This window comes from Sitophilus oryzae, unplaced genomic scaffold (assembly GCF_002938485.1).
Source record: "Sitophilus oryzae breed Bouriz unplaced genomic scaffold, Soryzae_2.0 scaffold_54_pilon_pilon, whole genome shotgun sequence".
In the NCBI taxonomy this organism is placed as follows: Eukaryota; Metazoa; Arthropoda; class Insecta; order Coleoptera; family Curculionidae; genus Sitophilus; species Sitophilus oryzae.
In genome coordinates this window covers 85701-113379 of record NW_022147140.1, presented here as the reverse complement: position 1 = coordinate 113379, position 27679 = coordinate 85701, and the positions used below count along the sequence as shown (strand labels likewise).

Below are 27679 nucleotides of genomic sequence, written 5' to 3'. Positions count from 1 at the left end.
ATGTAGCCAGCTCTTAGACTATTACTGACAGATGGAAACTTTCATTTTTAATTTAGAAAGAGATATTAAAAAGTCAAATAATTTATCTACAAATTGCTTAGACAATCATCAAAATCATGGGGTTTGTAATCCGCTCATCAGAACATTAAACTTTAAAATACATCAAAATGTTAAGGTGCCCGTTTTTCGTGCCGGTGAGTGTATTTTTACTACATATATTTATTAAAAAAACATTTTGTAATTGTACACGGCAAATTTCACTGACATTTTAAATCCAAACATTGTTTTTGTGTTTTCTGACAGATGTATCTCAAATTGTGATAGCATCCAATATCATTCCAATAAAATTTTAAATTGGAACCGTACCAGAGTTCAACACAGTCTTCGTTATTTCCAGCATTATCTGGCTGACCTGGAGCAAAATTTTTATACGTCATTTGCTTTCCTGTACCTAACCATACAAAATTATTTCCACCTCTGCTCGATCTGGTACCGCTCAGCCAAAATCCCTTGTATGGATCGCCAGCTTAAAAGAAAAACTTATTTTAAATATCAAAATAAAACGCTAAGGTCGCTTTCACCCACACCGGCAAAATCGGTGTCGGTGCCGGTGCCGGTTTGCACACGTTGCGACAGTCGAATTTAATTCTATTGTATTTGCTAGTCCATGACTATATTACCGGTTCGGAGTATATGTGAAGGAGCTAATTTATTTATATTGCAATCGATTTCAGCACCGGCACCGTTACCGGCACCGATTTTGCTGGTGTGTGAAAGAGATTTAATTCATATTCAGATATTCATTTGGAACAATCATTTAAATGTTATTTGTAAAAACATACTTTCAAATTACTAAAATTTTATAATACGGCCCCAAGAAAGCTACAATTAAAATACCAACAAAAAGGTGATTTTTTCATTGTCAAATTTCATATCACATTTTCTTTACAAGAATTTGGAGGTACCAAATAGAGTAATTTTGTATAAAATAATTATGATTTTTACAACATCCTATCCGAAAAAGTTAGGATCGTTAAATGGAATTTTACAGGAAATAGTATCCCCGCTGACGACTCAAATATTAACCTTTCCGAGGTCCCGCTTTGTCTGTTACACGAAAGGTCGCTCACGGACTCGGAGTCCGCATGCTAAATTCAAGAGGTCTTAAGCGTTCCTAGTGGTGGAAAGACATAAAATAATATGATAATCAAAAAAACAATTATTTATTGACTTGCTTCATTACAAATAGCAAACATAAACATAAAATATATAACAAAAAACACGCAAAAAAACAAATTAATAAATATTATTCAAAAACAAAACTAATTAATAATAATACAAAAATCAATCCGTATAACAGTGATTACAGAATATCTATGTCTGCTCAAAACATACGAAATTGTGATACTGTACAAAGAGTAATGAGTTGGTCTGTTTTCCCGCCTATCACAATTCGGTAGTATTAATTATTAAACAGTATTACCAGAGGATCGGCCTCTGGTAATAGTGTTTTCAGTGCTTCCGAATCTGAAATTTATTTTTCAGTATCAGAATTTACTTTGGGCCCTTGCCTTTCTATAATATCCACTTCTCGTTCTTCCTTTTCATCGCCATGTTCAGTCAATTTTCAATTTTAAACAATCTTTATTAATTACCAATATAGTTACATTGCAGCGCTTAATCTAATAATATTGTCACATGGTGGCAAGCAACTCTATGGCCACATGGCCGTTAGTTGCCACAGTAAACAATTATTTCACATAAATAATTGCGGTTTATCTTAACCTAATGAATAAGCTTATACTATACAATGTGAAAAGAAAAAATATACCTATATTTGAAACTTTCATGTTTATTTTGTTTTATTATTGCTTTCGCTTAATTTGGTAAATCTTGAACGTTTCTGCTAATTTTTTAAATATTTTTTATTTGCATTCTCAGGAAAAATGCGACTTGAAGACTATAAAAAACCCGAGTTGCCATGTTCAGTGGTTAACTCGTTATCTTCGTTCAAACAGTCTTGCATCTAAAAAGAGCAAGTACATCTAAAAAATAATACTTAATAAAAAAAAGTCGATTATTCACTTTTTTTATTACAATTTGCTCATTTTCAATTAAAACAAATCTGTAAATTAACTTACCCTGTTCGACATTATAAAATTATTGATGTAAAAATAGTCTCACAAACGGTCGTACGCGGACTGGCACTCTGCATATGAGTATAAAAAGATACTAACTAAACTAAACGATGAGCAAACGTACACTTCTCATAAGATATCCAGAGACAGGAAGATACTAAGCGGCGCAGCATCTGATATTTTCACATTTTCGAATTATCGTGATCGGGAAAAATAGGTACCTGCGGACTGTGAATCAGCGCGCGACCTCCGGAGGGTTAACCACATCTCCACCAAGTAACACAGTATTAAGCACATGGAAGTTTGAAGATAAAAATAATGATTAGGAAGAAAACAATAATGATTTGAATATTCTTCTTCACGTCGAAGAAAAGAAAAATACTGATTTCCGCCTATTGTGGAGACAGTAGGAAAAGACCACAGCATTATTCTTTGGACACTTAAGACATTATAGCTCTTACAAGAAGAAATAGGGCTGGCTTTAGAAGAAGTCACTAAACGTTCAGCGACCCAGCGTGAGTACATAATAATTCGTTAAAATCCTCTATTGAAAGAAAAGGAGACTCAAACTCAGTCTTCTATAAAAATATTATTTTAAAATTTTACTATTTAAATAAGGTGGGGGCATCATGTTTCGAGAATCAAATCCCATCCTCAAGCTCAAAAGACAAAAAAGTTACTCCACCAGTTATACCAAATCAGAAACCAGTAGGTCATTAAGGATAAAAAGATTTTTTTACTGTAATTTAATGTGCCAAATAGTAAACAAATCCTTTATATTTGGTAATGATACCTCTATAATAGTTTCACTGCCATCCTTAACTCTTTAATTTGTGATTTTAAACTTATATTAGATTTATTTACAGTATTTACAGTAACAGAATGGCAATGTCCTAGCGTAATAATACAATATACCACCGTAATAATACAAGGCTGTGAGTTGTAGTCTCCTTTTTCCTCAGTAGAGGGTTTTAACAAATTAGAAGACCTCGTCCCTTCAGATCATGAAATCTAGTATCAAATGAATGGTTATCCTGCAAAACAATTCCCTTATAATATTCCCTAATTTAGGGAATATTGGCGAGATGCGTTTAGAGAAAACATAATTAGGCCAAATGGTACCATTTGTTGGCCTGCCAGGTTTCCTGCACTTTTGACGAACGACTTCCTCGTCTGAAACATACTGGAAAACAGTCTTTATAGGCATATTAAATACAGAAACTTAGGCCAACTGAAAATATTATCTCTGTGAAATGCGAAATGTTTTGTATTGTGAGACGTTATTGTATGTTTTGTATTGTGAGACTGTTTTGTATTGTGTGACGACAGCTTTGTATTGTGAGACGTGAATTTCATTCATCATTTGGGGTATTGTTTGATTATGTGAACATGTTATTCCTTAGAATGGTTGTTTAATAGTGTGTCTTTAGTTGCAAATATTTCGATTATTTCTTAAATTATTGTATATTAAATTATCATGTACAGGGTGGCGCTTCTCATACGCCGCGGAGGCTCCAAGGAGAACGACAGTTTGTATTGAAATGAAATTGTGTGAGCATATGTAGGTTAATTCAGAGCATTCTTTAAAAATATAGAGAGTTCTACAGGGTGTCCCCAAAAAAATTACATATCAAGGTTGTGATTTTTGTAATGGAACCCTATATATTAATTGATTTTCGGATTCTGGGAAAAAAATAAAGGTGAGTTTTATAAGAAAAGTATATGACTAAAATGTAAGGTTTATGACCTATTTAACATTTTCTAGAAATAAAGAACAATTTGTAAATTAAAATAAAAGCTACCTAAATTGGAATTTACCCGGTATAGCCTAATATGTAGTTAAATTAACTATTGTACTTTAAATCAAATTAAAACTTGAGCCAAAAAGTTATACAGGGTAAGACAAAATTAATATTGAACATTGGTCACTTTTAAAAGCATGTTACTCTCTTATTTTAAACGGAACACCCAGTATATTATTCCGATATTCAATGGAGAATTCGTGCCTCTTCAAAATACTATTAAGGTTGCCTACCCCTCAAACAAAGATTTTCCTAGATATTTTCATTTACATTATTTGATCTGAGTAGATCTTTATTATTTGATAAAATCTGGGTGGCTGTGATGTCTGACGTTAACATAATTATTTAATTAGTCCAATTTTAACAACTAGTTATCATTTTCTGTCAGTTAAAGCAAAAAAAAATCTCGGAAATTTGCCGAAATGCAAAGCTATCCTACATCAGAGAGAATTGATATGATTCTATTAGTTGGTGAATGCAGTGTGCATTCACCAATTAATAGAATACTTAAAAGCTCCTGATTTTATCTAGTCTGTTTTTTTATGGGGATATGTTAAAGACAGTGTTTACAAAACTCGACCAACCATAGTGTCGACAACATGAGAGAAATTATTGTAGGTGCTTTTCGAGGTAGAACTCCACATATGCATTTTAAAATGAAAAGATCCTTTTGAAAAGACAATCATTTTATGCACTTAACAAGAAAGGACGCTTTTGAGCATTTGATTTCATCTAGCTAATTTTTGTCGCATAACTATAGGTTTATATCTATAGTTTTAATTCTGTAATAATTAAAATATGTTTTAAACGTGTATCTTTTTATTACCCTTGAGTATTTTACTCTACAATATTTAATTTTTGTTAAACTAACAAAAGGTATATCACACAGCCACCTAGATTTTTTCAAATAATAAAGATTTACTGACGCAAAATCATAAATATTAAAATATCCCGAAAAATATTTGTCTGAGGAGTATGCAACCTGAATAATATTTTGAAGATATATAAATTCCCCATTGAACACCGGAAAAATTCATTTTCACACAATGTGAAATATGTCAAAATCCTTAGATTTTAGGTATATGCTTCTTTAATAAAACTCACCTTTATTTTTTTCCTAGAATCCGAAAATCAATTAATATATAGGGTGTTCCATTAAAAAAACACAACTTTGATGTGTAACTTTTTTTGGGGACACCCTGTATAATTCTATATATTTTTATAAAATGCTTTTAGTTAACCTACATATACCGCCAAAATTTCATTTCGATATAAAGTACCGTTCTCATTGGAGCTTCCGCGGCGTATGACGCCACCCTGTATGCTAATATGGACGAGGCCACGAGAGTGATCGAGTAATGAACAGAAACAAGTCATACAGCGCGAGTACTATGCGCGAGTACTCAGTTCAACTAAATCCTTTGTAGATGATCATCCCAATTCAGAAAAAAATAACCATCCTTTCTCTAAACCACACAAATTCTTGTAAACAAAATGAGACAACGAATTTGACAATGAAAAAATCATACTTTTGGTAGTATTTTAATTATTGAAGCTTTCTCTGGGCCGTATTTTAAAATTTTAGTAATTTGAAGATAATTTTTTTCAAATAAAATTTAAATGCCTATTTCAAATAAAACAAAATTCTTGATGAAAGAATAACTTTATCACCTCTTCATAAATGTCTAACAAACTTTGCATAACATCATTTGGAGGGATATTTGACCTTTTCAAAATTTACATGGGATTTGTTCTGTTCCGATGCTCCACACGGTATGTGTCACAAACAAAAAAAAACTTAAAAATACTGGCTACTGAATTGAAAAACTATTAAAGATGTTGTGGCCTGATAAAATTGGACACAATACTAACGAAGAAAAATGTATGTCGAAATAAACAGTATACAACTAATAATCAACGAGGATTGACACGTAGATCCAAAGATCAGGGTAAGATGAAATAGATGAATATACGGCCAAAGAGGGAAGACCGACAAAATGTGAATAACTGGTTGAAGAAGGGAAGAAGCTTCGGCTGTAAAAACCATGTATTAATTTTAGAAAACAAACTAGTATTTTAGATTGAATAAGCACTATATTTTACTAGTGTTATATGTATATATTTTATACTAAGTTAATATATTCATCTTACTTCATATATTTAACTAAATTATACATTGGGTAAGTACCTACTACATTTACTCCTTCCTGTTTTATGTGGTCGGTTATAACCCTTTGTTCTGTTGCTGACATGATTGAAGCTAGTTCCATACCCATTTCTTTGCATTTGGCCATTGCCCCAGAGAAATTAACCTTATTTCTGCTTACTACATAGGTTATTTTATTTATACACGGTATGTGTTCTAAAAGCATAGAAAATATGGTTAAAATTTTAGTCCTTATTAAAAGTTTTAATTATGGAAAAGCATTTGACTTTTGCGAAAGTTCATTCTGGACTATCGTTTTAAATGAGGATTAAAAAGCTTCAGTTTAAAATGTCACAATAACGACAAGAATGTCGTTTTGGTCCATAACTCTTTGTAAACACGAAGTGCTCACAGTTTAGCTGGAAATTTTTCAGAATGTTTTTAGTATTGAAAATACTACTGAGATCATTTTTATGTAAAATTAACATTGACTGTCACGATCTCCACAGTCAATGTCTCTTGTTTGGCAATTAAATAATAATTTTAATAATTTCTGTATATTCTAATTGTCTCGCAATCCTGTGTATGGATGCATAGATGGATGTAAAGATCTTTGTTACTCTTTCACGCAAAAACTACTGAATGGATTTTAATTAAACATTACAATAATATAGCATATAATAAATAATAATAATAATAATAATAATAATGGGGGTGCATGTCGTCACCTCCTCGTGGTGCACCCTGGAAACGAGTAATACTCGGCCAATGACGACGGCTTCGGCCACACCGGTTATAGGGAGTAGCATTCCTTATAGCTGAGATCAATTGCTCCAAATAGTGCAAAGAATAAACCAGGCGGCGCAGAGTTGCAGACTGACTCTGTTCGGAACCGTCTTGATGAACAGTCTGACGCGGGAAAGGACGGAGCGAATGGCGTCTTCCTGCGGAAAGGAATACAATTTAATTAGACAATATATAATGTTCACTGGGGGCACTTATGAAAATTTATTTTGTATATTTTAAGTTAACTAGGTCATTAAATATATCTCTACCTCGATCAACCATCCATTTGCATACCCCTTTTTTAAACCCAGAGTAACTTTTAACTTCCTCTAGGAAGGTTGGTAAGATGTTATATAATCGAGGTGCAAAAAACTTTGAAGATCTTTGTCCAACAGTTTTAGAGCATAAACTAGGATAAAACGCATTATGTCTAGTTTCATATTCATGGTCAACATGTTCAATAGATATTTTCCCCTGATAAATGAATTTTAAAACATCTAGGCAGTATAGCTGACGTATATCCAGTAGATGCACCTGCTTAAAGAGAACGTTTGAAGAGAAAGTTTTCTTTTTATTGTAAATAATTTTTATGAACCATTTTTGAACAGAATACAAGCTCTTTAAATGACATTCAGCTGCACCAACCCACCCTAGAATTCCATATGTCAAATGAGAGATTGTACAAAGGGATGAGTACAGGATTCTAAGCTGTTTGACGTCCAAAAACTTTTCAAATAATTAAATTTCGGCAACAATCCTCGCCATTTTTTAGTTACATTATTAATATGAATATTCCATTTAAGATGTTTGTCGATTGTAACCCCTAAATATTTTATAAAATCACATTCCGGTATTACATTATTATTCGTTATTATGTCCCAATCTGGTTCATTATTTTTATAAATAGAGAAGGATATAAATTTGGTTTTATCATAGTTTAATGTTAATTTGTTTTTGATAAACCAGGTATTAATTGTATATACATCAGAATAACACATAGGCTATAAATAACGGGTAGTTTGGCTTTTCATAAATTGATGATGCTTTGATATGTCATTAATTGTACAGGAATCGAAATGGGGTCTAAAATAAAAAATTTAGTTTAAATCAACAAGATTTTGCATATTGAATAATACACAAAAACTAGTACCCTGCTTTGAAATAATGACTTGATTAAATGTTCGAATTAAGCACCCCCTGCTTCCATCCACGAATACAGGTTCTGCTCAAAGCGTTCTCGGCCGTGTTGTAATATTTCGGGTGTTATAACTGCGCACTCGTGTACAGTTCTTTGACGTAATACTTCTACTGTTTCCGGTTGCGTGGCAAATTCCTTTTTATTTGAGATGTCCCCATAAAAAAATCCAGAGGAGACAAATCCAGTGACCTAGCTGTAGAGATGTTGAAAAAGTAACTACTCGCTACTCGAGTACTCGTTACTTAACGATACGTTACTTTGATTACTATTATTACTTATAGTATTTAGCATTTATCATGGGTCGTACTTATACGTAATATGTATTATAGTATTGCATTGTAAAAATGTTATCAAATGCGAATTCTGTTAAAACACAATGGAATTTGATTGCATTTACGATACAATACTATGCATATTAGGTATACGCATAAGTACGATATACAATAAACCAAATGATAAATAATATAAAGAGTTAAACTTCCACCCCTATTTTCAGTAGTTTCACCCCCTTAAAGATTGAATTTCCGAAAATTGCTTCTTAGTATTTAATGACGGCGCTTAAGAGACCTCTGTGTAAACTTTCATAGTTCTAGGACAGATTTAAAAAAAAAATTATACTTACAATATTGACCCCCTAATTTCATTCCCTCAGAGGGCGATTTTTGTACAATCGGCCCTTAATGCTTAATTACCTCACCCAAGGAGCGTCCGTGCAAAATTTTCATACTCATATAGATTTAAATTTAATATATTTAGCAGACAGTAGTATCGACATCGAATGACTAGTGAGAAAGAAAATCTGGGAACTAGTGGGAACCCTTCCGACTGCAACCCCACTAGTTCCTATATTTTCTTTTTAGTATTATATATTTGTATTTTAGATTAACTGAATATGTAGAATTTTGGCCACCTGCCCAAGTAACACAAAGGTGCTCTTTCATATCGCTTTAATCTTTATAATTGTTTTATAAATATCTGAGGTACTTTAATAAATTTTATTAAATTGTTAATTCACACTAAATAGCTTTTTAAGCAATATGGCTTTTTAATATAGTTGTTAGAACCTTCTTAGAGAGCTAAATAATATATTTCTTTTATATATTACCAATAAGCCTTTATAAAAGCGACAGCCACACCAAAAGGATAATTTTTTTGTTTTGAGCCTGCATAATTGGTTTATAAGCGACTATATAAAGCACAAATGGCTTCACTTAAAAACCCTTGGTTATTATTTAAATTAAACCTTGATGTGCTCATTATAGAGTAATTTGGGTATTTTTAGTTCAATATGCTTCTATCTAACGCTAATTAATATGTCTTTCATTTGATAACATTTTAAGAAAATTCGCTGTATTACTGGGATATAGTACCTAGTTATGTAAAAGGTTTTTTTAAAGTAGTCAGTAACGCAATAATATTACCCTAAAACAGGGATATAAAATAAAAAATATATAAACTTACATTGCAGTACATAATAATTTAAAGATATTGTAATTTAAAATAAATAATCCATTATTTTAATTTTTTGGCATAAATCGGAAATTAATCAAGATACTAATCAAGAATGTTGAGCATCAAAATTGTCACCACCCTGTATACTGTTTGCTAGAATAGATTGATAAATCTGATATATCCAGAATATAACAAAAACAATCATTTTTTAAAGAAAAAAGTTTTTTTTTGCATTTACACATATTTATTCTAATAAATTGAACAGTTTCTGGCGAAAAATAAAATATATGCATCTTCCTCATTGTAGCCACAAATGGCTTAAAACGAAATAAGGAAATTACCAACAGATATTCAGGTTGAGGCGATAAAGGCCATATCCAAACTACTTCCATTTAAATCCCGAATAACTTATGAAAAGCAATACAAAATTTTTCAAAAATGGAAGCAATTAAAAAACGCGCGAGAAGAATTAAAGTTTTTAACCTATCCTCGCTGTTAAAGTATCATTTTTTAATCTACCCTTTTAATCTACCCATCTACTATTTTTGATAGATAAAAGGCAATTTTAACAGTTGCTATGGAAAAAATATACTAAATATTATTTTAAACTAATTTGTATAAACACGATATAGTAAAGGGGTTGAAACTCTCGGGAACTCCATTAATAGAATACCGACTTTGTAAATAACTTTCAACTAGAATTTCATTTAACCTTAAATTCCATTTAAATGCTCCCTCCAAACTATATCTTCGACTTATTCTAGAAAGTATTTCTTAAGCCTTAACTAAGTAGCATGTACGGTTGGTTAAACCGAAATGTTCCCATATAGAGGTATAAATTCCAGGTCTTTGACCGCCCCGCATGCTTCGAATATGCTCCCCGGGATAATTTCTCGCCACAAAGGTAATTTACAAAGAAAAAGTTTCGTACGTTTATACCGAAACTCTTCCTAAAATAATCTCTATCTAAAAACGGAAACGTAAGGGAAATTTAATTTGGGTTAGTGAATTATTTTGTTCAAAATTTATCTTTTCTAATAATTATATTTTTGTTCAATTTAGGGTATCTGAAACGATGCCGACATTTCTGACGCGACGCCGGCGTCCCGTATCCTGCTGTTAAAAACATAACAATTGGTTTTTATATATCATATTTAGGTGCCTTATTTATGTTCAATATGTTTGGTTTAAAAAAATTTTTTAAACGTTTTAAAAAGATTTTTTTTTATATAATACAAAAACTAAATATTCCATATTAGGTTACTATAAGTGTCCTCTAGTATATCTAAGTCCGTCATCATTTCCATTATCTAATAATTTTTGAAACGAATTATATGCCCATACTACACCGTAATATTACCTCATTATATTTATACTCAAATTTTTCATTCGGTATCACGCATGGTTTAAAATTCGAGAACCATTAAGCCAATTAAATTTTACTCCACACTCGTTAAATAGGCTTTCGTGACATAATGCCACTCAATCAATTCTAAGCACCTCCACTCCAGTACGAGGAACACTTTGAGGAAAAAATGTTCTGTTCTGCAGGGCTCGGCTTCCACTAACTGAGCTTATCTTGGGAGTCAGGCATGAGCTTACGCTACTGATTAATTACATAAATTAAGGAGAAAACTGCTGAAGAGCTTTTGTGTGGGTAATAGAAAATGTTAATTTGTAGAAGTAGGTAGCCAATTATAAATATTTAGTTGTTTTAAGCTATTTTTTTAGCTATTCAAGTACCTGGGAGCTTGGCTTCACGAGGACTGGTCATCTGACAGGGTCATTAAGTGCAGAATCGAGCAAGCCCGGGGCGCATTCCTGAAATTTAAAAAAGTCTTCACCTGTAGCGATTTCGCCCTTGAGCTTCGGTTGAGATTTGTGGAATGCTACGTCTGGTCGGTACTCCTATACGGCGTGGAGAGTTGGACACTAAAAGCAAGTGCCATAAACAGACGGAAGCTTTCGAAATGTGGATATACCGCAGAATCCTCAAGATACCATGGACGGCATACCTGGGTCACGTCATGTGTAACCATAAATACACATTTCTCCAGTTGATTATCGAGGGAAAGATCGAGGGCAGAAGAGGTTTGGGACGGAAAAAAATGTCGTGGCTGCGGAACATAAGACAGTGGACAGGCATTAGTAACATACAGACTTTGATCCACACAGCCAGAGATAGGGAAGCCATAGAAAATGTGGTCGCAAACATCCATTAATGGATAAGCAGAGAAAGAAGAAGAAATGTTTTAAGAAAATCAACTCTATGGGAAGAAATACTTTATCATCATAACTACAGTTCATACCAAATAAACTTTTAGTCACGTGATGTGTAAAATGTTGTATCGTTGTATCCTATGTTATACGGCTTGTTTCTCTCTACAATTTCCTGTCTCACAATATACCGTTTGTGTCGGGGAAGGGATCATAGTTTCATAGTTGTCGATTTTCGAAAGAAATCAGTACATGTATATTATTTCGTATATTTTTTATTTTATTGATTTTATGGAAAGCACTGTTCATTAAAATGTTGTATCCTATGTTATGGTTTTCTACAATTTCCTGTCTCACAATGTACCGTTTATGTCGGGGAAGGGATCATAGTTTCATAGTTGTCGATTTTCTTCGTGCTTCACCGGCACAGCGTTGTCCACTTTTATATATATTTTTTTAATCAAAATATTTTAGAGAACAAAAATATGTATTCAACATTTCTTGTAATTATTGTTGTAACGTGTTTGCAACTAGAGCGCAGTCATCAGCGTATTGAAGTTCTGTGATGAATTTTGTACGTGTTTTTGCCCTGAGACTTTTTATGTTGAACAGACCGCCGCACTATGTTTTCTAGAAGCTAATTTTTTGGCCAAAATACATATTTTAGACTCACTGTATATGGACTTTTTGTGTAAGTGGAATGCAAGCAGATATACAAATGAAGAAGGCCACATGCATATATTTTTGTTTCGTTTTTATTTTATTCATTATCAGCATTTATATTCAGACGTTCTAGTGAAGTATTTGTGCCTATTCAGTTGTTTATTTTCGGAAGAGTTTTGGTGAATATTAAGTGATATATTTCAGTGGGATATAAAACGGATTACTGTTATTTTTACGCTTTATGGTATGTATTTTTAAGAAATCACTAACAATTGTACATAAGAATCAGCGTCCGTTATTTTTTAATTAATTAAAAATAATGAGTTTAAGACAGATAATAAATAAAAAGTTAAAAGTTTAGTTTGACTTATAAAAAATTCTCCATGCTTCTCCATGCTAGATGTTATTGTAAAATTTGAAACAATCCTTTGTGAACATATCAAAGAAAAAATTGGCTGCTACTAGCTGCAACTTTTTTTTTAAAAGAATTTTTTTTCTATGTATCGATTGAAAAAAATAGATATTTTGGAATAATGGCTACAAGAGGCCGATAAAGTTGAGAAAAACGGTTATGTTTCAAATTTTGACAGAAATTTCAGAATAATGAACAAGAACTATCAGGCACAATGGAAAAAAGATAAATCGCCTTTGTATAAATTTTGAAAGATTAAAACCATCCATTCGCGGCTTCGCGGCTTAAAGATTTATTTTTAAAACAAAATGAAGACTGGTTAAAGGAGGATTTTATCCTTGAGTTAAATGAACCCCTTCCATCCACATCATCTACCGGCTGCCCACGATTACCTTTTTCGGAGCAATCTTCCAGAACCCAGAGAAGAACGGCCTCAAAAGTTTCCGAGGAACATAAGCAAGATTGGGCTTTACTTATACAGGCTGCAAAATACTTTACGTGTGCAGGTTGCTTTGTAAATTTAGTTATCCTACCGATATACTTAACCTACTTCGTGTACCTGACATTATCGAAAAGAAGTTAAATGAAGAACAATTTGAAGAGAAGCATGGAAAAGAAGACGAATACGAGGAGGAAGAGCAAGGAGAAAAAGAAATGCAAAAAGAAGAAGTTCAAGAAGATATTTCTAAAGAAGATTGTTTTTTGGACAGCAGTAATTCGATTATTGATCAACTTTCTTTTTTGGAACTAAATACAGAAGATGCTTCATGTTAATCACACGTTGAATGAGAAGATTAAAAATAACTTTATATATTATTAGCCCTTCTTTTATTTTATTAAAAACACAAATTTACAGTCAATATTTTCCATTAAATGTAAGTTGTTTAATTTTGGCCAAAAAAGTAGCTTCTACAAACCATAGTGCGCCGTCGTATCTGTATCTAATGCCCAATCCCCTCTGCTGCAGTTTGCTGTCCACTATAATGGAGAACGCTGCCATGAATATTGGAGATGCGCTAAGACACATCCCTGCCTAACTCCTGTATTTGTTAGGAAGGGATCGCTCAGTGATCCATGATGGTGACACTCTTGACTTGTTGTTATGGAGGCTTTTACACAATGTAAGAAATTTGTTGGGTACTCCGAACTTTTTCATAATTGCCCAAAGCGCATCTCTGTTCACAGAGTCAAAGGCTTTTGTTAGATCGATGAATGCAACATAAAGTTTAGACTGCTGCTCCTTTACTTTTTCCTGTAGTTGACGGATGGAAAATATGGAATCGACGGTGCCGCGGTTGGTACGAAAACCCGTTTGCGATTCTGGAAGAATTTTTTCTATATATGGGTGCAGGCGGTTTGACATAATTTTTGCAAGAATTTTTCCGCCAAAAGCCAATAGTGAAATTCCCCGATAATTTCCGCAGTCTGATGCACTTCCTTTGTTCTTAAATATAGGTATTCACTATATTCGCGTTGCGAAAGTCCTGAGGTACCTCTCCGCTTTCCCATATGACATCGAAGAGAGCCTTAAGATGACCAATAAGTTCTTTACTTGTACACTTATAAATTTCCGCCGGAATCGCATCACAGCCAGCTGATTTGTTGTTTCTAAGCTGTTTTATGGAGGTCTTTATTTCCTGTTCTGTTATTGGGATGTCTAATACATCCAAGCTGTCATACTGAGGTATTGTGTTTAGTGCTTCTATATTGGGGTTGTTTTCTTGGTTAAGGATATGGCTGTAATGCCCTTTCCAGCGACTTCTGATTTGTTCTTCCTTTTTTAGAAGTTCGCCATTTTGTGCCATGATTGGGCAGCTTACCTTCTTGATTGGACCATATACTTCTTTTACAGCCTCGAAGAATTTACGATAATAGTGATGCTCACTTTTTGTGACCACCAGTTATCCTTTAGTTGGCGCAGTTCTCTTCGAAGCGTGTTGGAGGCTGCTTTAAAGTTGTCTACCAGTCTTGGATTGTGTGGATTTGCAGTAACTGCTTGATGTGCTCTATGATTTTGTTCCAACAAAGCCTGTATATGCGGTTGATTTTCGTTAAACCAGTCTGGTTGTTTCTTTTTGTTCGACTTTCCCAGTACTGCTTCGCGGGTTTTATAAATCGCATCCCTTAATTGTGTCCAGCCTTGTTCAGCTTCCAAGATTGAGATTGAAGTTATCGGTGGAAGTGATTCTTTGATGGCTTCCCGGAGGGCGTCGGCGGTATTGTTGTTCTTACGATTGAACGTACGGGGTCTAGCCGTACATTCAATCCGGTCATGTTGTTTTGCTTTTTACAGTGTGGATGTTTGTGTTTTAACTGGATTTTCATTTTTGAAATTAAAAGTCGGTGGTCAGTGCCGCATTCGGCATCTATTCTGGCTTTTGTGAGTCTGACATCTTTTAGATGCGTCCTTCGAACGATTATGTGGTCTAATTGATGGAAGAAGAGAAGCAACGGCCTCACCATTGGATCTACAGCTACTCTTGCGAAATTGGCTACAGCTAGGCGTTACTTTCCGCCGTTCTTAAAACCGTTCATAAAATTACAATATTGTACATAAAATAAAATGTAGCCGATAGCAAACGGCAACATTGTTGGGTAGGCGAGTTGACTAGCGGGATGTAGAAGCAGAAGCTATTGAGAATACCGGCTTTCACGCCCCATCTATGTGACAGTTTAAACTCAAAATTACAAGAAATGCCAAAACATGTCAGGATTATCGAGAGACAAGGACTATTATTGGAACAATAACGTGTCCGGGTTATTGGATGTACGGATAAACACGTATCCGGAGTAAAGAGGTAGTATTGTACAGATTAAGCCAAAATATGTTTCTGCATAGAAGGGGAAATTAATGTTAGCTTTTCTACTAACATACCTTTATGATTAAATAAATTTTTGAAGCGTATAATGCTTATACATGATTCTAATAAGCACAATAAAATAATGATGTAAAAAAAGGCATGTCTTCAAAAAACAAATTCTCTAATAGCATTTAACAAAACAACAATTAAGCTAACTGGAAGTCAATTATTTATACATTATTCATGCACTTAAACAAGTAGGACAATCAAAAGATAAAGGATTATTGATGTAAAATATAGAAAATGTCAAAGGTTCATTTACAGCGGTTATATTTTCGATTATTTGATATCTACTTACTTATTTAAGAAAGAAACATGAATACTTTTCAGTGGATTAAAACATATTTTCTCTGGTTCATATTGGGGCATTTAGTGTAAAATATGTCTGATATGTTTTTCTATACTGGGTGTTTTTCAAAATTAGTTCACGCCTATAACTTTTTTTTATATATTTCAGATAAAAACGAGATTTAGTTCATTATACAGGGTGTCCCAGAAATAAGTGCAAGTATTTTAAGGGGTGGTAGATCTCGATAAAAGAAACACATTTTCTCTTTATCGTTTTTAAAATAACTCCAAAATAACGGAGTTATTTTACTTTGAAATTTCCAAAAAATATTGTATGCTAAAATTTGGAGAGCCACTGGATCATTTCTGGATTTTTTTCTCGTAAATTTAATCTAATACCTATGTTGCCATATTATCAACAAATTATGTTTTTTAACTAAAAACTGGTGCCCGGTGGCGTAGAGGTACAGGCTCTCGTCTACCAATCTCGTGGGTTCGATTCCCACACCCGGCATTTCATCAGTCGGCTATTTTTATTAAAATAAAAATAGTTTGGGTACCTATATCGACTCAGCCTTTAATGAGTACTTGGGATTCATAATCCTAAAGTGATAATAGGCGGTTGAAGCGTAGTGCTAGCCACATTACCTTCCTTGGATACCGAACGGCTCTAGTATAGCAAGCTGGACCTTGCTACTCCCAAGACGTTAAACGCTATATATGGGAGCTATTATTATTATAACTAAAAACTAAAAAAAATTCCAAAAAATTGTTCAAAAAATTTGGAATTTTCAAAATTTTCTTTCCGCGAAAAAAATCTCTTGGGCTTGTTTCTGGAGTTGAACTATACTACCAGTTAAAATACTTGCACTTATTTCTGGGACACCCTGTATATGACATAAATCAAGATTGATTGAATTATGCAATTGTTTTTGGCCATTTTCTGTTTCACCAGAAATTACTACAGCATTTGATTTTTAAATGGCACCCTCGGTATTTTTTTACTTTATTCGATAGAATAAATGACACTCTGAGAATGACATATAACATGTCAACATTTGACATTTTCGCTTAAAAACATCGTATTTTTAAAAACATTCATTTTTAATCAGAGCCTTGGAAAAATAGATTTAACCGTGTGGTTAAAATAGTTTTAATCGTTGTTGTCACATTTGGTATTTCGAGTCAAATTGTCATCATAAACCACATGTTATGCTGGAAGTACACACTCACCGCGAGGCGTACCCAAGGCGCGACAAAAAGGGACGGTCCTAACCAATAACGATGTACAAATCGTTAATTTTTTTGACGCGCCTCGGGTCGCCTCAGCGAGTGTGTACTTCCAGCATTACAATTTCAAATACATTGCCTTAAGCGATAAAGATATATCAACAAGCTGATAGCGATGTAATGCTGCGCGCGCTGACCACCGACTGCCGCCGCTGCTGGATTTCTACCCTTGTATATGTATATGACGTCATGGTGTGGCAAATGTAGCATTTTAATTCGATTTGGGCTCCCTTATATAGGATAACAGAAACATTTTCAATGTTAAAAAATAACGTTTATTAAACATTTTCTCTTGAAATTAAAACAGATACAAAATAGTACAGTACAATACAACATAATATGCTACTATATCAAATACACATTATCTAAGTACAATTTAACTAAGACTATATTTAAATTTTAAGAATCGAAATAAACGTTAAAAGAATTATCACAAAGTAATAGAATTACTTGTATGTGGAAAGGAATACAATTTAATTATGACAATACATAATGTTTACTGGCACTTATGAAAATTTATTTTGTATATTTTAAGTTAACTAGGTCATTAAATATATCTCTACCTCGATGAACCATCCATTTGCATACCCCTTTTTTAAACCCAGAGTAACTTTAAACATCCTTTAGGAAGGTTGGTAAGATGTTATATAATCGAGGTGCAAAAAACTTTGAAGATCTTTGTCCAACAGTTTTAGAGCATAAACTAGGATAAAACGCCTTATGTCTAGTTTCATATCCATGGTCAACATGTTCAATAGATATTTTCCACTGATAAATGTATTTTAAAACATCTAGGCAGTATAGCTGACATATATCCAACAGATGCGCCTGCTTAAAGAGAACGTTTGAAGAGAAAGTTTTCTTTTTATTGTAAATAATTTTTATAAACCATTTTTGAACAGAATACAAGCTCTTTAAATGACATTCAGCCGCACCACCCCACCCTAGAATTCCATATGTCAAATGAGATTGTACAATGGATGAGTACAGGATTCTAAGCTGTTTGACGTCCAAAAAACTTTTCAAATACTTAAATTTCGGCAACAATCCTCGCCATTTTCTAGTTACATTATTAATATGAATATTCCATTTAAGATGTTTGTCGATTGTAACCCCTAAATATTTTATAAAATCACATTCCGGTATTACATTATTATTGGTTATTTGTAATCTATCCCAATCTGGTTCATTATTTTTATAAATAGAGAAGGATATAAATTTGGTTTTATCATAGTTTAATGTTAATTTGTTTTTGATAAACCAGGTATTAATTGTATATACATCAGCATAACACATAGGCTATAAATTACGGGTAGTTTGGTACTTCGGTAGTTCGTAGTTCGGGTGTTCGGTAATACTTTGTTAACTTGTTAGTTCATAGTTCGGTAATTCGAGTACCGTAGTTCAGAACTTCGGCAGTACGGTACTTCGTAGTTCGGTAGTTCGGTTTAAATATTTCAAAACATAAAAATGAAAGAAATCTAAAAAAAAGAAAATCGGACGATATCAGTCAAAGCGTACCTGAAAAAAATCACAAAATTTAACGATATAAATCAAGAGGAAGAGGTTTCGCTGACAAATAATAAGAGTTGGCAAAAAAGAGAAAAGGAAATTTAAAGAGTTCTTGTATAACAAACGCAGAAAAATGTCGTAATGATAGGCAACGTAAGCAAATAATCTACCAACAACTAAATATTTGTTAGTGTCAGAAAAGAAATCAGAAAAAATCAGAAAATAAAGAAAGTCAAAGCTGTATCGAACGCACAAAAATGTCGCAGTTACAGGCCACGCAAAGAAATAAATGACTTTAAATTATTAACAACTATTAGTAATATTACTGAATGTACTAATTACTACTGATACAATTTCTTGAATAGAATTAATGCAATTTCTATACAGGGTGTCCCAGTTCAAACGAAACAAAGCAATTTAAAGGCATTTCTGGTGTGAAAAGGACAAAACGGTGAAACACGTCAACTTTATTTTCAAACGGGAAATAAGATGCGACTATTTTTGAAGCCCCTAATTCAAACCCCACGCGGGGGCGACATACACCCTTAAAATTTTAAATGTAATGCGGATTCGAGTAGCACATCTATTGAAAGGTTATTAAAGCCTCAAAAAAAGCCGTCTCATTTTTGGAGTTTTTGTCATATTTGGCGGAATCGGGCTGAAAAATAAACTTTTCATAAATTGATGATGCTTTGATATGTCATTAATTGTACAGGAATCGAAATGGGGTCTAAAATAAAAAATTTAGTTTAAATCAACAAGATTTTGCTAACTAGTACCCTGCTGTACTTTGCTTTGAAATAATTACTTGATTAAATGTTCGAATTGAGCACCCCCTGCTTCCATCCATGAATACAGGTACTGCTCAAAGCGTTCTCGGCCGTGTTGTAATATTTCGGGTGTTATAACTGCGCACTCGTGTACAATTCTTTGACGTAATACTTCTACTGTTTCCGGTTGCGTGGCAAATTCCTTTTTTTTTGAGATGTCCCCATAAAAAAATCCAGAGGAGACAAATCCAGTGACCTAGCTGTAGAGATGTTGAAAAAGTAACTACTCGCTACTCGAGTACTCGTTACTTAACGATACCCGAAGTAACGAGTACCGAATTTAAAACGATATCGTTACTTTGATTACTATTATTACTTATAGTATTTAGCATTTATCATGGGTCGTACTTATACGTAATATGTATTATAGTATTGCATTGTAAAAATGTTATCAAATGTGAATTCTGTTAAGACACAATGGAATTTGATTGCATTTACGATACAATACTATGCACATTAGGTATACGTATAAGTACAATATACAATAAACCAAATGATAAATAATATAAAGAGTTAAACTTCCACCTCTATTTTCAGTAGTTTCACCCCCTTAAAGATTGAATTTCCGAAAATTGCTTCTTAGTATTTAATTACGGCGCTTAAGAGACCTCTGTGTAAACTTTCATAGTTCTAGGACAGATTTAAAAAAAAAATTATACTTACAATATTAACCCCCTAATTTCATTCCCTCAGAGGGCGATTTTTGTACAATCGGCCCTTAATGCTTAATTACCTCACCCAAGGAGCGTCCGTGCAAAATTTTCATACTCATATAGATTTAAATTTAATATATTTAGCAGACAGTAGTATCGACTGACTAGTGAGAAAGAAAATCTGGGAACTAGTGGGAACCCTTCCGACTGCAACCCCACTAGTTCCTATATTTTCTTTAGTATATTATATATTTATATTTTAGAGCCAACTGAATATGTAGAATTTTGGCCACCTGCCCAAGTAACACAAAGGTGCTCTTTCATATCGCTTTAATCTTTATAATTGTTTTATAAAGGAGTCTGAGGGACTTTAATAACTTTATTAAATTGTTAATTCACACTAAATAGTTTTTTAAGCAATATGGCTTTTTAATATAGTTGTTAGAACCTTCTTAGAGCTAAATAATATATCTTTTATATATTACCAATAAGCCTTTATAAAAGCGACAGCCACAACTGTTAGATAATTTTTTTGCGTTTTGCCTGCATAATTGGTTTATAAGCGACTATATAAAGCACAAATGAAGCCACTTAAAACCCTTTTGTTATTATTAAATTAAACTCTTTGATAAAGCCATTATAGAGTAATTTGGGTATTTTTAGTTCAATATGCTTCTATCTAACGCTAATTAATATGTCTTTCATTTGATAACATTTTAAGAAAATTCGCTGTATTACTGGGATATAGTACCTAGTTATGTAAAAGGTTTTTTTAAAGTAGTCAGTAACGCAATAATATTACCCTAAAACAGGGATATAAAATAAAAAAAAATATATAAACTTACATTGCAGTACATACAATAATTCTAAAGATATTGTAATTTAAAATAAATAATCCATTATTTTAATTTTTTTGGCATAAATCGGAAATTAATCAAGATACTAATCAAGAATGTTGAGCATCAAAATTGTCACCACCCTGTATACTCTCGTTTGCTATAGAATAGGATTTCGATAAACGGACATCCAGAATATAACAAAAACAATCTACTTTTTAATTAAAACCAGAGATAATGTCTGTCATGTATTATTTCGCTAGACAGAATATATTAAATAATCATGAATTTTAAAAATATTTTTAAAACCTGTTAACAAATGTTATCGACGCCTATGATCCTTATGATAGGCAGTCATTTTCACGCCGTGCCTGCACCCTGTGTCCGCTGATGTTTGCGAGTAGCGGAGTAGTAGGCTTTGGAAACAGTTGAATGTCAGAGATTGTTGATTTCGGCCGAGAGAAGACAATGTTTGTCAAGCTAGTTAGAATTACATTTTAAAATATCAATTTCTGTTAAATATATTAATCTCCCGATTACATCAGAAGTGACGATGAGTTTAATCCAGCGTTCTTAGGCCGTAACGGCGTATTTCTGACTTACTGACGACTATTGACTTGACTTTGACCTTTGACCATATCGTTTCGTAAATGCATCGGTTTCGAGGATCGATTCGGTGATCGATCGTCTCAGATACGGGTACCCGTAGACGTCGGATTTCGGATACCGTCGTCGAATCGGCGAAGCGCGAAAAGAAAACCGGAGGGATCATTCTGCTAGCTCTAGTGCTCGAAGGTAATAGCGAAAAAAAAGCAGTGCTGAAAAGAAGCGTCATATCACCCCTACGAGTTACAGACTCCAGAAGAATAACAGGAAAAGGTAGTGAGCCAACACATTATCTGAACAAATCTCTTCTGAAAGGTATTTTAAAAATGACTACAAAAAAAATCGAGATAAATTCTAAGGTAATTAAAATTCTAAGGTAGTATTTTTATACAGTAAAAATTGTTGTCATGGAGACAGATTTGAGTTTAAAGAAGTTTAACGTAATTGTTCGGATTTTTCGATTTCGAATTTCGGTGATATGAATCGCCTCGTGGTTCAAGAGGTCTCGAAGAGAGGGCGCTACCGTAGTCGGTTGATAAGGGTCGATTTCGCTTGCGAAAGAAGATGGCTGCGAACCTCGGCATAAACAGACAGTTTTTCACGTAAAAACTAAAATTTTATTGTTAAAATTAAAAGTTAAATAAATATCTATCTATGGTCCTCCTGAGGAATAAAATTTCTAGAGTTATGTGTTATTTAGTATATTAGTTATGTTGAATATGTGTTATTTTATTCTCATTAAACTTCTTGATCAAGCCGAAACGTGGAACGGTGGTTTTCAAACATCATTTTTATTGTGCTTTGAAATATTTTGTTGAGCTTTTTAATTAAAAATATTAAACAAAAGTCGAACAGTAATTTAATAATTTCATTGTTTATTATGTAATAAAAAAATATATCAAGTATATACAGGTATATTCAAGACATTTTATGTGGAAAGATAAAAAAAAGTCTTCAAAAGTTTTTCAGTTTTTCAGAAATACCGACCATAGATTGTTTCATAAATATATAATTTATATTTTTCATATATACATTTTTAATTATACCCCATTTTACTTATTACTTATTTTATTACTTTAAGTTTAGTTATAGATGTTATTAATATTTCAGCTATATTTTTAATTTACTGAAACTTTCAACTTTAGGTAGTCTAGTATTGCTATATCAGAAATATACTAGGTGTTACATGAATGTACTTGGTAATTATCTTTAGTGATTAGAAATACAAGAGAGAAATAGTAGATATGTAAAATTTAAAGTTGAACATTTATGAAATCAAACGTTTATTAAGAAATATTAATTTATTATAGGCACCTCATAATCCTTCTAGTATACATGAAAATTTATTTTAAGATGCTGTTTTTAACGCAGTCTTTAAGAAAGTTATTTTGTTTTCTACATATTTATGTAGTTGAATAAATACAGGGTTGTAGAAAAGTTAAGTAGGTTCCGAACTGTAGGTTTTGCAAATTCACTTGAGAATTATATCAAAATTTCACATAATTAGTAAGTATTACATTAGTTTTTCAATTATTATAATATAATTTTAACCACCTCATTATATTTCAGAGTTTTTCAGTTTAATTCAGGTATTTCACTAGTATTTCAAGAACTTTATTCTTTGTATACGCCATATTTAAGAGCAAATAACCCTTCGAGTAGTGTGGGTAATATATTGACACATTGTGAATGTTAAAATAGTTGTGTAAAATTGTTAGAAGATAGAAGATGAGAACGATGTGTTTATTAAAGTATACAGGGCTACTTTTTAATAAAAGTGTAATTTCTTTTAATTAGAAATACATGTACATGTCCAGATGGGTAAGATTCTAGGCGCCAGAGTACTAATATATAGTAATTTTCACAACACGCTATAGATATTTTGAAAACAAACTACTAAAGCAGCACGACATAAAATAAATATTGTCGGAAATACTATATTCTTTCGGCAATAGAAATATTAGCAACATTATATTAGGACTGTTCAAACAGTAAGTCTAAATATAATACAAAAAAAAAACATTAATTACTAAAACGTAAATTTACGTATTTTTCAGCATTAAAAGTAGGTAAAAACATGTTTAAATGTTGTTAACAAAAATGTATAATGTAATATACTATACTACTAACTAGCAAATCCGATTATCTTATATAAAATGCATACACTTTTCATATTATGCGTAAACAAAAATAAATAAAGCGGTAATATTATTTTAATTCAAAATACATAAACTAAGCTACCTAGGTATGTACTTAAATCTTTATGCGTAAATATATGAGTTTTACAACCCCGAATAAAGTAATCATTTAGGGATACCCTTTTACCTAAAAAAAAACGAGTACTTTCAATATAAACTAGCCATATCTCACTACCTGAATACTGTTGGACATCCACGTGGAATGGGAGAAGTAGATAGAGAGGCATAATCTCTAGTAAGTGTAACAAGTTGCATTACGATATCTAGGTTGAAAATGTTTCAAACATTCAGTTTGGATTGCGTGGAACTAAGCACTAGGAGTAAAATGAGCGTATCTGGACAAGTTGCGTTTATCCCTCCGGGCGTAAATGATAAAGTCGGCGTTAGCGATTTTCGGCGTAAATTAGTAGCGAATTATGCGAAATATCAAGCGGAATAAAAGAAAAATTGGATGCGTAGCGAACTATATTCAGCGTTAGATCTACTAAGGATCACTTCGACACAGCTAATAGGATCCCAATCAACTCCATGGTAGACAGGTTCATTTGAACTTCTAAGTAGCTGAGGATTGGTTGATATGAAGTTAGAAACATCCTAGGATGGTATGCACGGTCAAAGAACAAAGTACCATGGAATAGCTAGGTTTGGCAAGCTATGGATTTGGTTATGGTAGATTCAAACGGGAATTAGGATTGGAAAAAGGAGTAGGGTTAGTTCTACCCGGTACTCTTTTTTTCAAGGTATACGTTAGTATGATAGCTGGAAAAGGCGTGAGGTGGTTGCTAAGGTATGAGTTTACCACCTGGGCGCTTTGTGAGGAGGGCGGACATGACTTGCGAATAGGGATGAGTCCCGGTATTCGGTCTGGTTAGTTCGACCGGGATTGCTCTCTTTTCCAGTGGCTGGAATAGGCGTGGGCCCATAGTTAGATTTAGAATTTACAATTTAGATTTATATTTTAGAATTTAGGTTTAAGATTTTAGAGTTGAGATTTAACATTATTTTGTTGCACGCAAGCTGCAGATTGCGTGTAACACCAATATATAATAAGTAATTCGTTTATTTTACCTTTTGAAATTGTTTTTTGTCCCTGAATAATTTATTTGTCCATCATGAGTTTTTGGGTATTGTTTCTGAGTGAGTTACGATATTTTATTTTTATTTATTTAAGTAGCAAATAAGACGTAGCTCCAGTATGAGCAGTGAACAATCTAACTATATTTTTATTTCAGCTTTTAAAAATGTCCTTTAAATGATTCTGATAATGTTTCTCCTTTTAGTGTTGAGATAATGGTAACAATTAGCTGATAAGGTTTAGTCAATTGGTTTTGTATCAATTGTCTAGTATCAGCAGCAAACAATCTAACATATATTTTTATTTCAGCATTTAAAAATGTCCTTTAAACGATTCTGATTATTTTTGTCCTTTTAGTGTGATGTAAGAATAGTAGCAATTAGCTGATAAGGTTTTGTCAATTGGTTTTGTATCAATTGTCCAGTATCAGCAGGAAACAAGCTAATAAATATTTTTATTTCAGCTTTTAAAAATGCAATTTAAAAGGTTCTGATTATTTTTGCCCTTTTTAGTGTGATTCAGAGGAGTGAGGACACTCATAAGTCAGGAATGGCCGAATGTTATCGATGCCTATGATCCTTATGATAGGCAGTCATTTTCACGCCGTGCCTGCACCCCGTGTCCGCTGATGTTTGCGAGTAGCGGAGTAGTAGGCTTTGGAAACAGTTGAATGTCAGAGATTGTTGATTTCGGCCGAGAGAAGACATTGTTTGTCAAGCTAGTTAGAATTACATTTTAAAATATCAATTTCTGTTAAATATATTAATCTCCCGATTACACAAATAATAATTTTGATTAATTGCTAACTATTTAATATGCATTTTAAGAAATCTAACAAATATAATAAATAAATGTAACATACGTACCACGACATTCAATCGTTAATTCGCACCATTCTCCAAATCCTTCTGTAATGAAAAAAGCAACAAAGAAAACGAGGGGCTTTGTCACATCCAGATATGACCCCAACATTGCACTGTCGTCGCGCAACAAATTTTGATAAAAGACTATATTGAGTATAAATGCAGTACGTATTTTTATACTCCAATTTAAATATATGTTTAGAGAAAACTTTAAACAGTTATCGAATTAGGTCATGAATCGCAGATATTGATAAGCCAGATTATATTATAATATTTAACTAGGTATGGAATCATTGGATCGTGATTTTCTTATAATAATATGAATTGCAGGAATGTACAAGATAATTTTAGTTAAAAAATGTCTATACCTATATATCTCTAATTTTGGCGTTATCAAAAAATATTATAATGAAAGAAGCGATAGCCTCTAAAAGAAAAATAAAAGAGGCTTTTTAATACAATCTAATAAAAATAAATGTATTGCTCATGCATCTGTAGATTTTAGTAATGTATGACAATCGCTTCTTTGATTTTAAAGAACATAACATAAATAAACATAACATTCGTAAAATTTAAAAATAATCATATATTATATCACGAGACCTATAAATTTAATCGATTATACTATTCAATTATATTTTGCGCGTGATTTTCTAAAAAGCAAAATCATGCAAAAAATTATTTGGGTAGTTTAATCAATTAAATTTATAGGTTGAGTGATATACGGCTAGATTATTTCCTGAATGACTTAAGATGAAATAAATAACTATAAGAATTTTATTAACTATAAAATTTAACATTTTCGGACAACATTTTTTTTACAAATAACAAATTCTAAATTTAAAATAAAATTTAAAGACGTTTCAAAATGACGTCGCGTAAGTAATGTTCATAGGTAATGTTTGTGCTTCTGCTACCTTGGTTACTCATCCCAACAATGCATCGAGGACCGTTTCGCATGTCAACATATCAAATTCTGACATATTTTCTTCCACTTATTTGTTCAAAATAATATCGAATAAGGGGTTTTCACCCCTTATTCACGATGAGGGAAATAATCATACAGAAAGTTTTGGGCTTTTTGGTTTTACCTTATTAAGTAATTGTTATCAGGTTGTAATTGTTAATTTTGAAGTTTAACTTGATATAATGTCATTTTAACAGAACGTCAACAGTTTCTTGTAGACGTATCTGTTTAAAAAAAAAACTAAAGTGTTCTCATAATAGTTTGAATTTAAACATTTTAAATAGTTTTTTTTTTCTATATTCTTTGTATTTTTTGCTTCCGACGACGGAAAGAGATAGACTTTCCGAACGTTCTTTGTTAGGCAAATTTGTATAACTGTAAACATAACTTCTGACAAGCAGTGTCCGTTTAGGTTTAACGCAGAAATGTTTACAAAAAATATCTATTTTATTTTGTAGATTTTCTTGCAGTGCAGTGGCGAAATACCCATAAAGGATTTTTTTGGAGAGATAATTTTAGTTTTTTGCCAATTCTATAACTTGCCTCTATAAATTTGGTCTAGTTTTGAATGAATTAAGTCCTACATTTTCAATACAGTCTCTAGAACTCCGTATAGTCTGTCCAACGACAAAATCCTTGACTGTCTTTAACAGCGATAGATGTGTGCTTCATTTTAATTTCAAAGTAGTTTATTATATTTTGCAAAGAAATAATGTACAGGTTGGCGCCTCTCATACGACGCGGAGACTCCAAGGAAAACAACAGTTTGTACTGAAATGAAATTTTTGGAGCATATATAGGGAGTTCTACAAGGTGTCCCCAAAAAAAGTTACATATCAAAGTTCTGTTTTTTGTAATCGAACACTCTATATATTAATTCATTTTC

General features: G+C 32.6%; 1 protein-coding gene across 1 annotated transcript; it reads right to left on the bottom strand.

Annotated features, from left to right (window-relative positions):
• Window positions 1-166: 166 nt before the first annotated feature.
• Window positions 167-25990, bottom strand: LOC115886967 (C-type lectin 37Db-like). Its single transcript, XM_030906295.1, has 3 exons — window positions 25830-25990; window positions 6129-6302; window positions 167-526 (listed from the first exon to the last, which is right to left on the bottom strand). Exons 1-3 carry the CDS (start codon window positions 25933-25935, stop codon window positions 258-260), a joined length of 549 nt encoding a protein of 182 aa, XP_030762155.1. The 5' UTR covers window positions 25936-25990; the 3' UTR covers window positions 167-257.
• Window positions 25991-27679: the final 1689 nt, after the last annotated feature.

What these genes read in the sequence shown, in the direction of transcription:
- LOC115886967 (XM_030906295.1), bottom strand. Translation starts at nt 25,935, where the DNA reads ATGTTGGGGTCATATCTGGATGTGACAAAGCCCCTCGTTTTCTTTGTT. An exon ending in ATTAACGATTGAATGTCGTG is followed by an intron (nt 6,303 to 25,829) that starts GTACGTATGTTA and finishes CTATGCTTTTAG; the next exon opens with AACACATACCGTGTATAAAT. An exon ending in GGAAGGAGTAAATGTAGTAG is followed by an intron (nt 527 to 6,128) that starts GTACTTACCCAA and finishes TTTTCTTTTAAG; the next exon opens with CTGGCGATCCATACAAGGGA.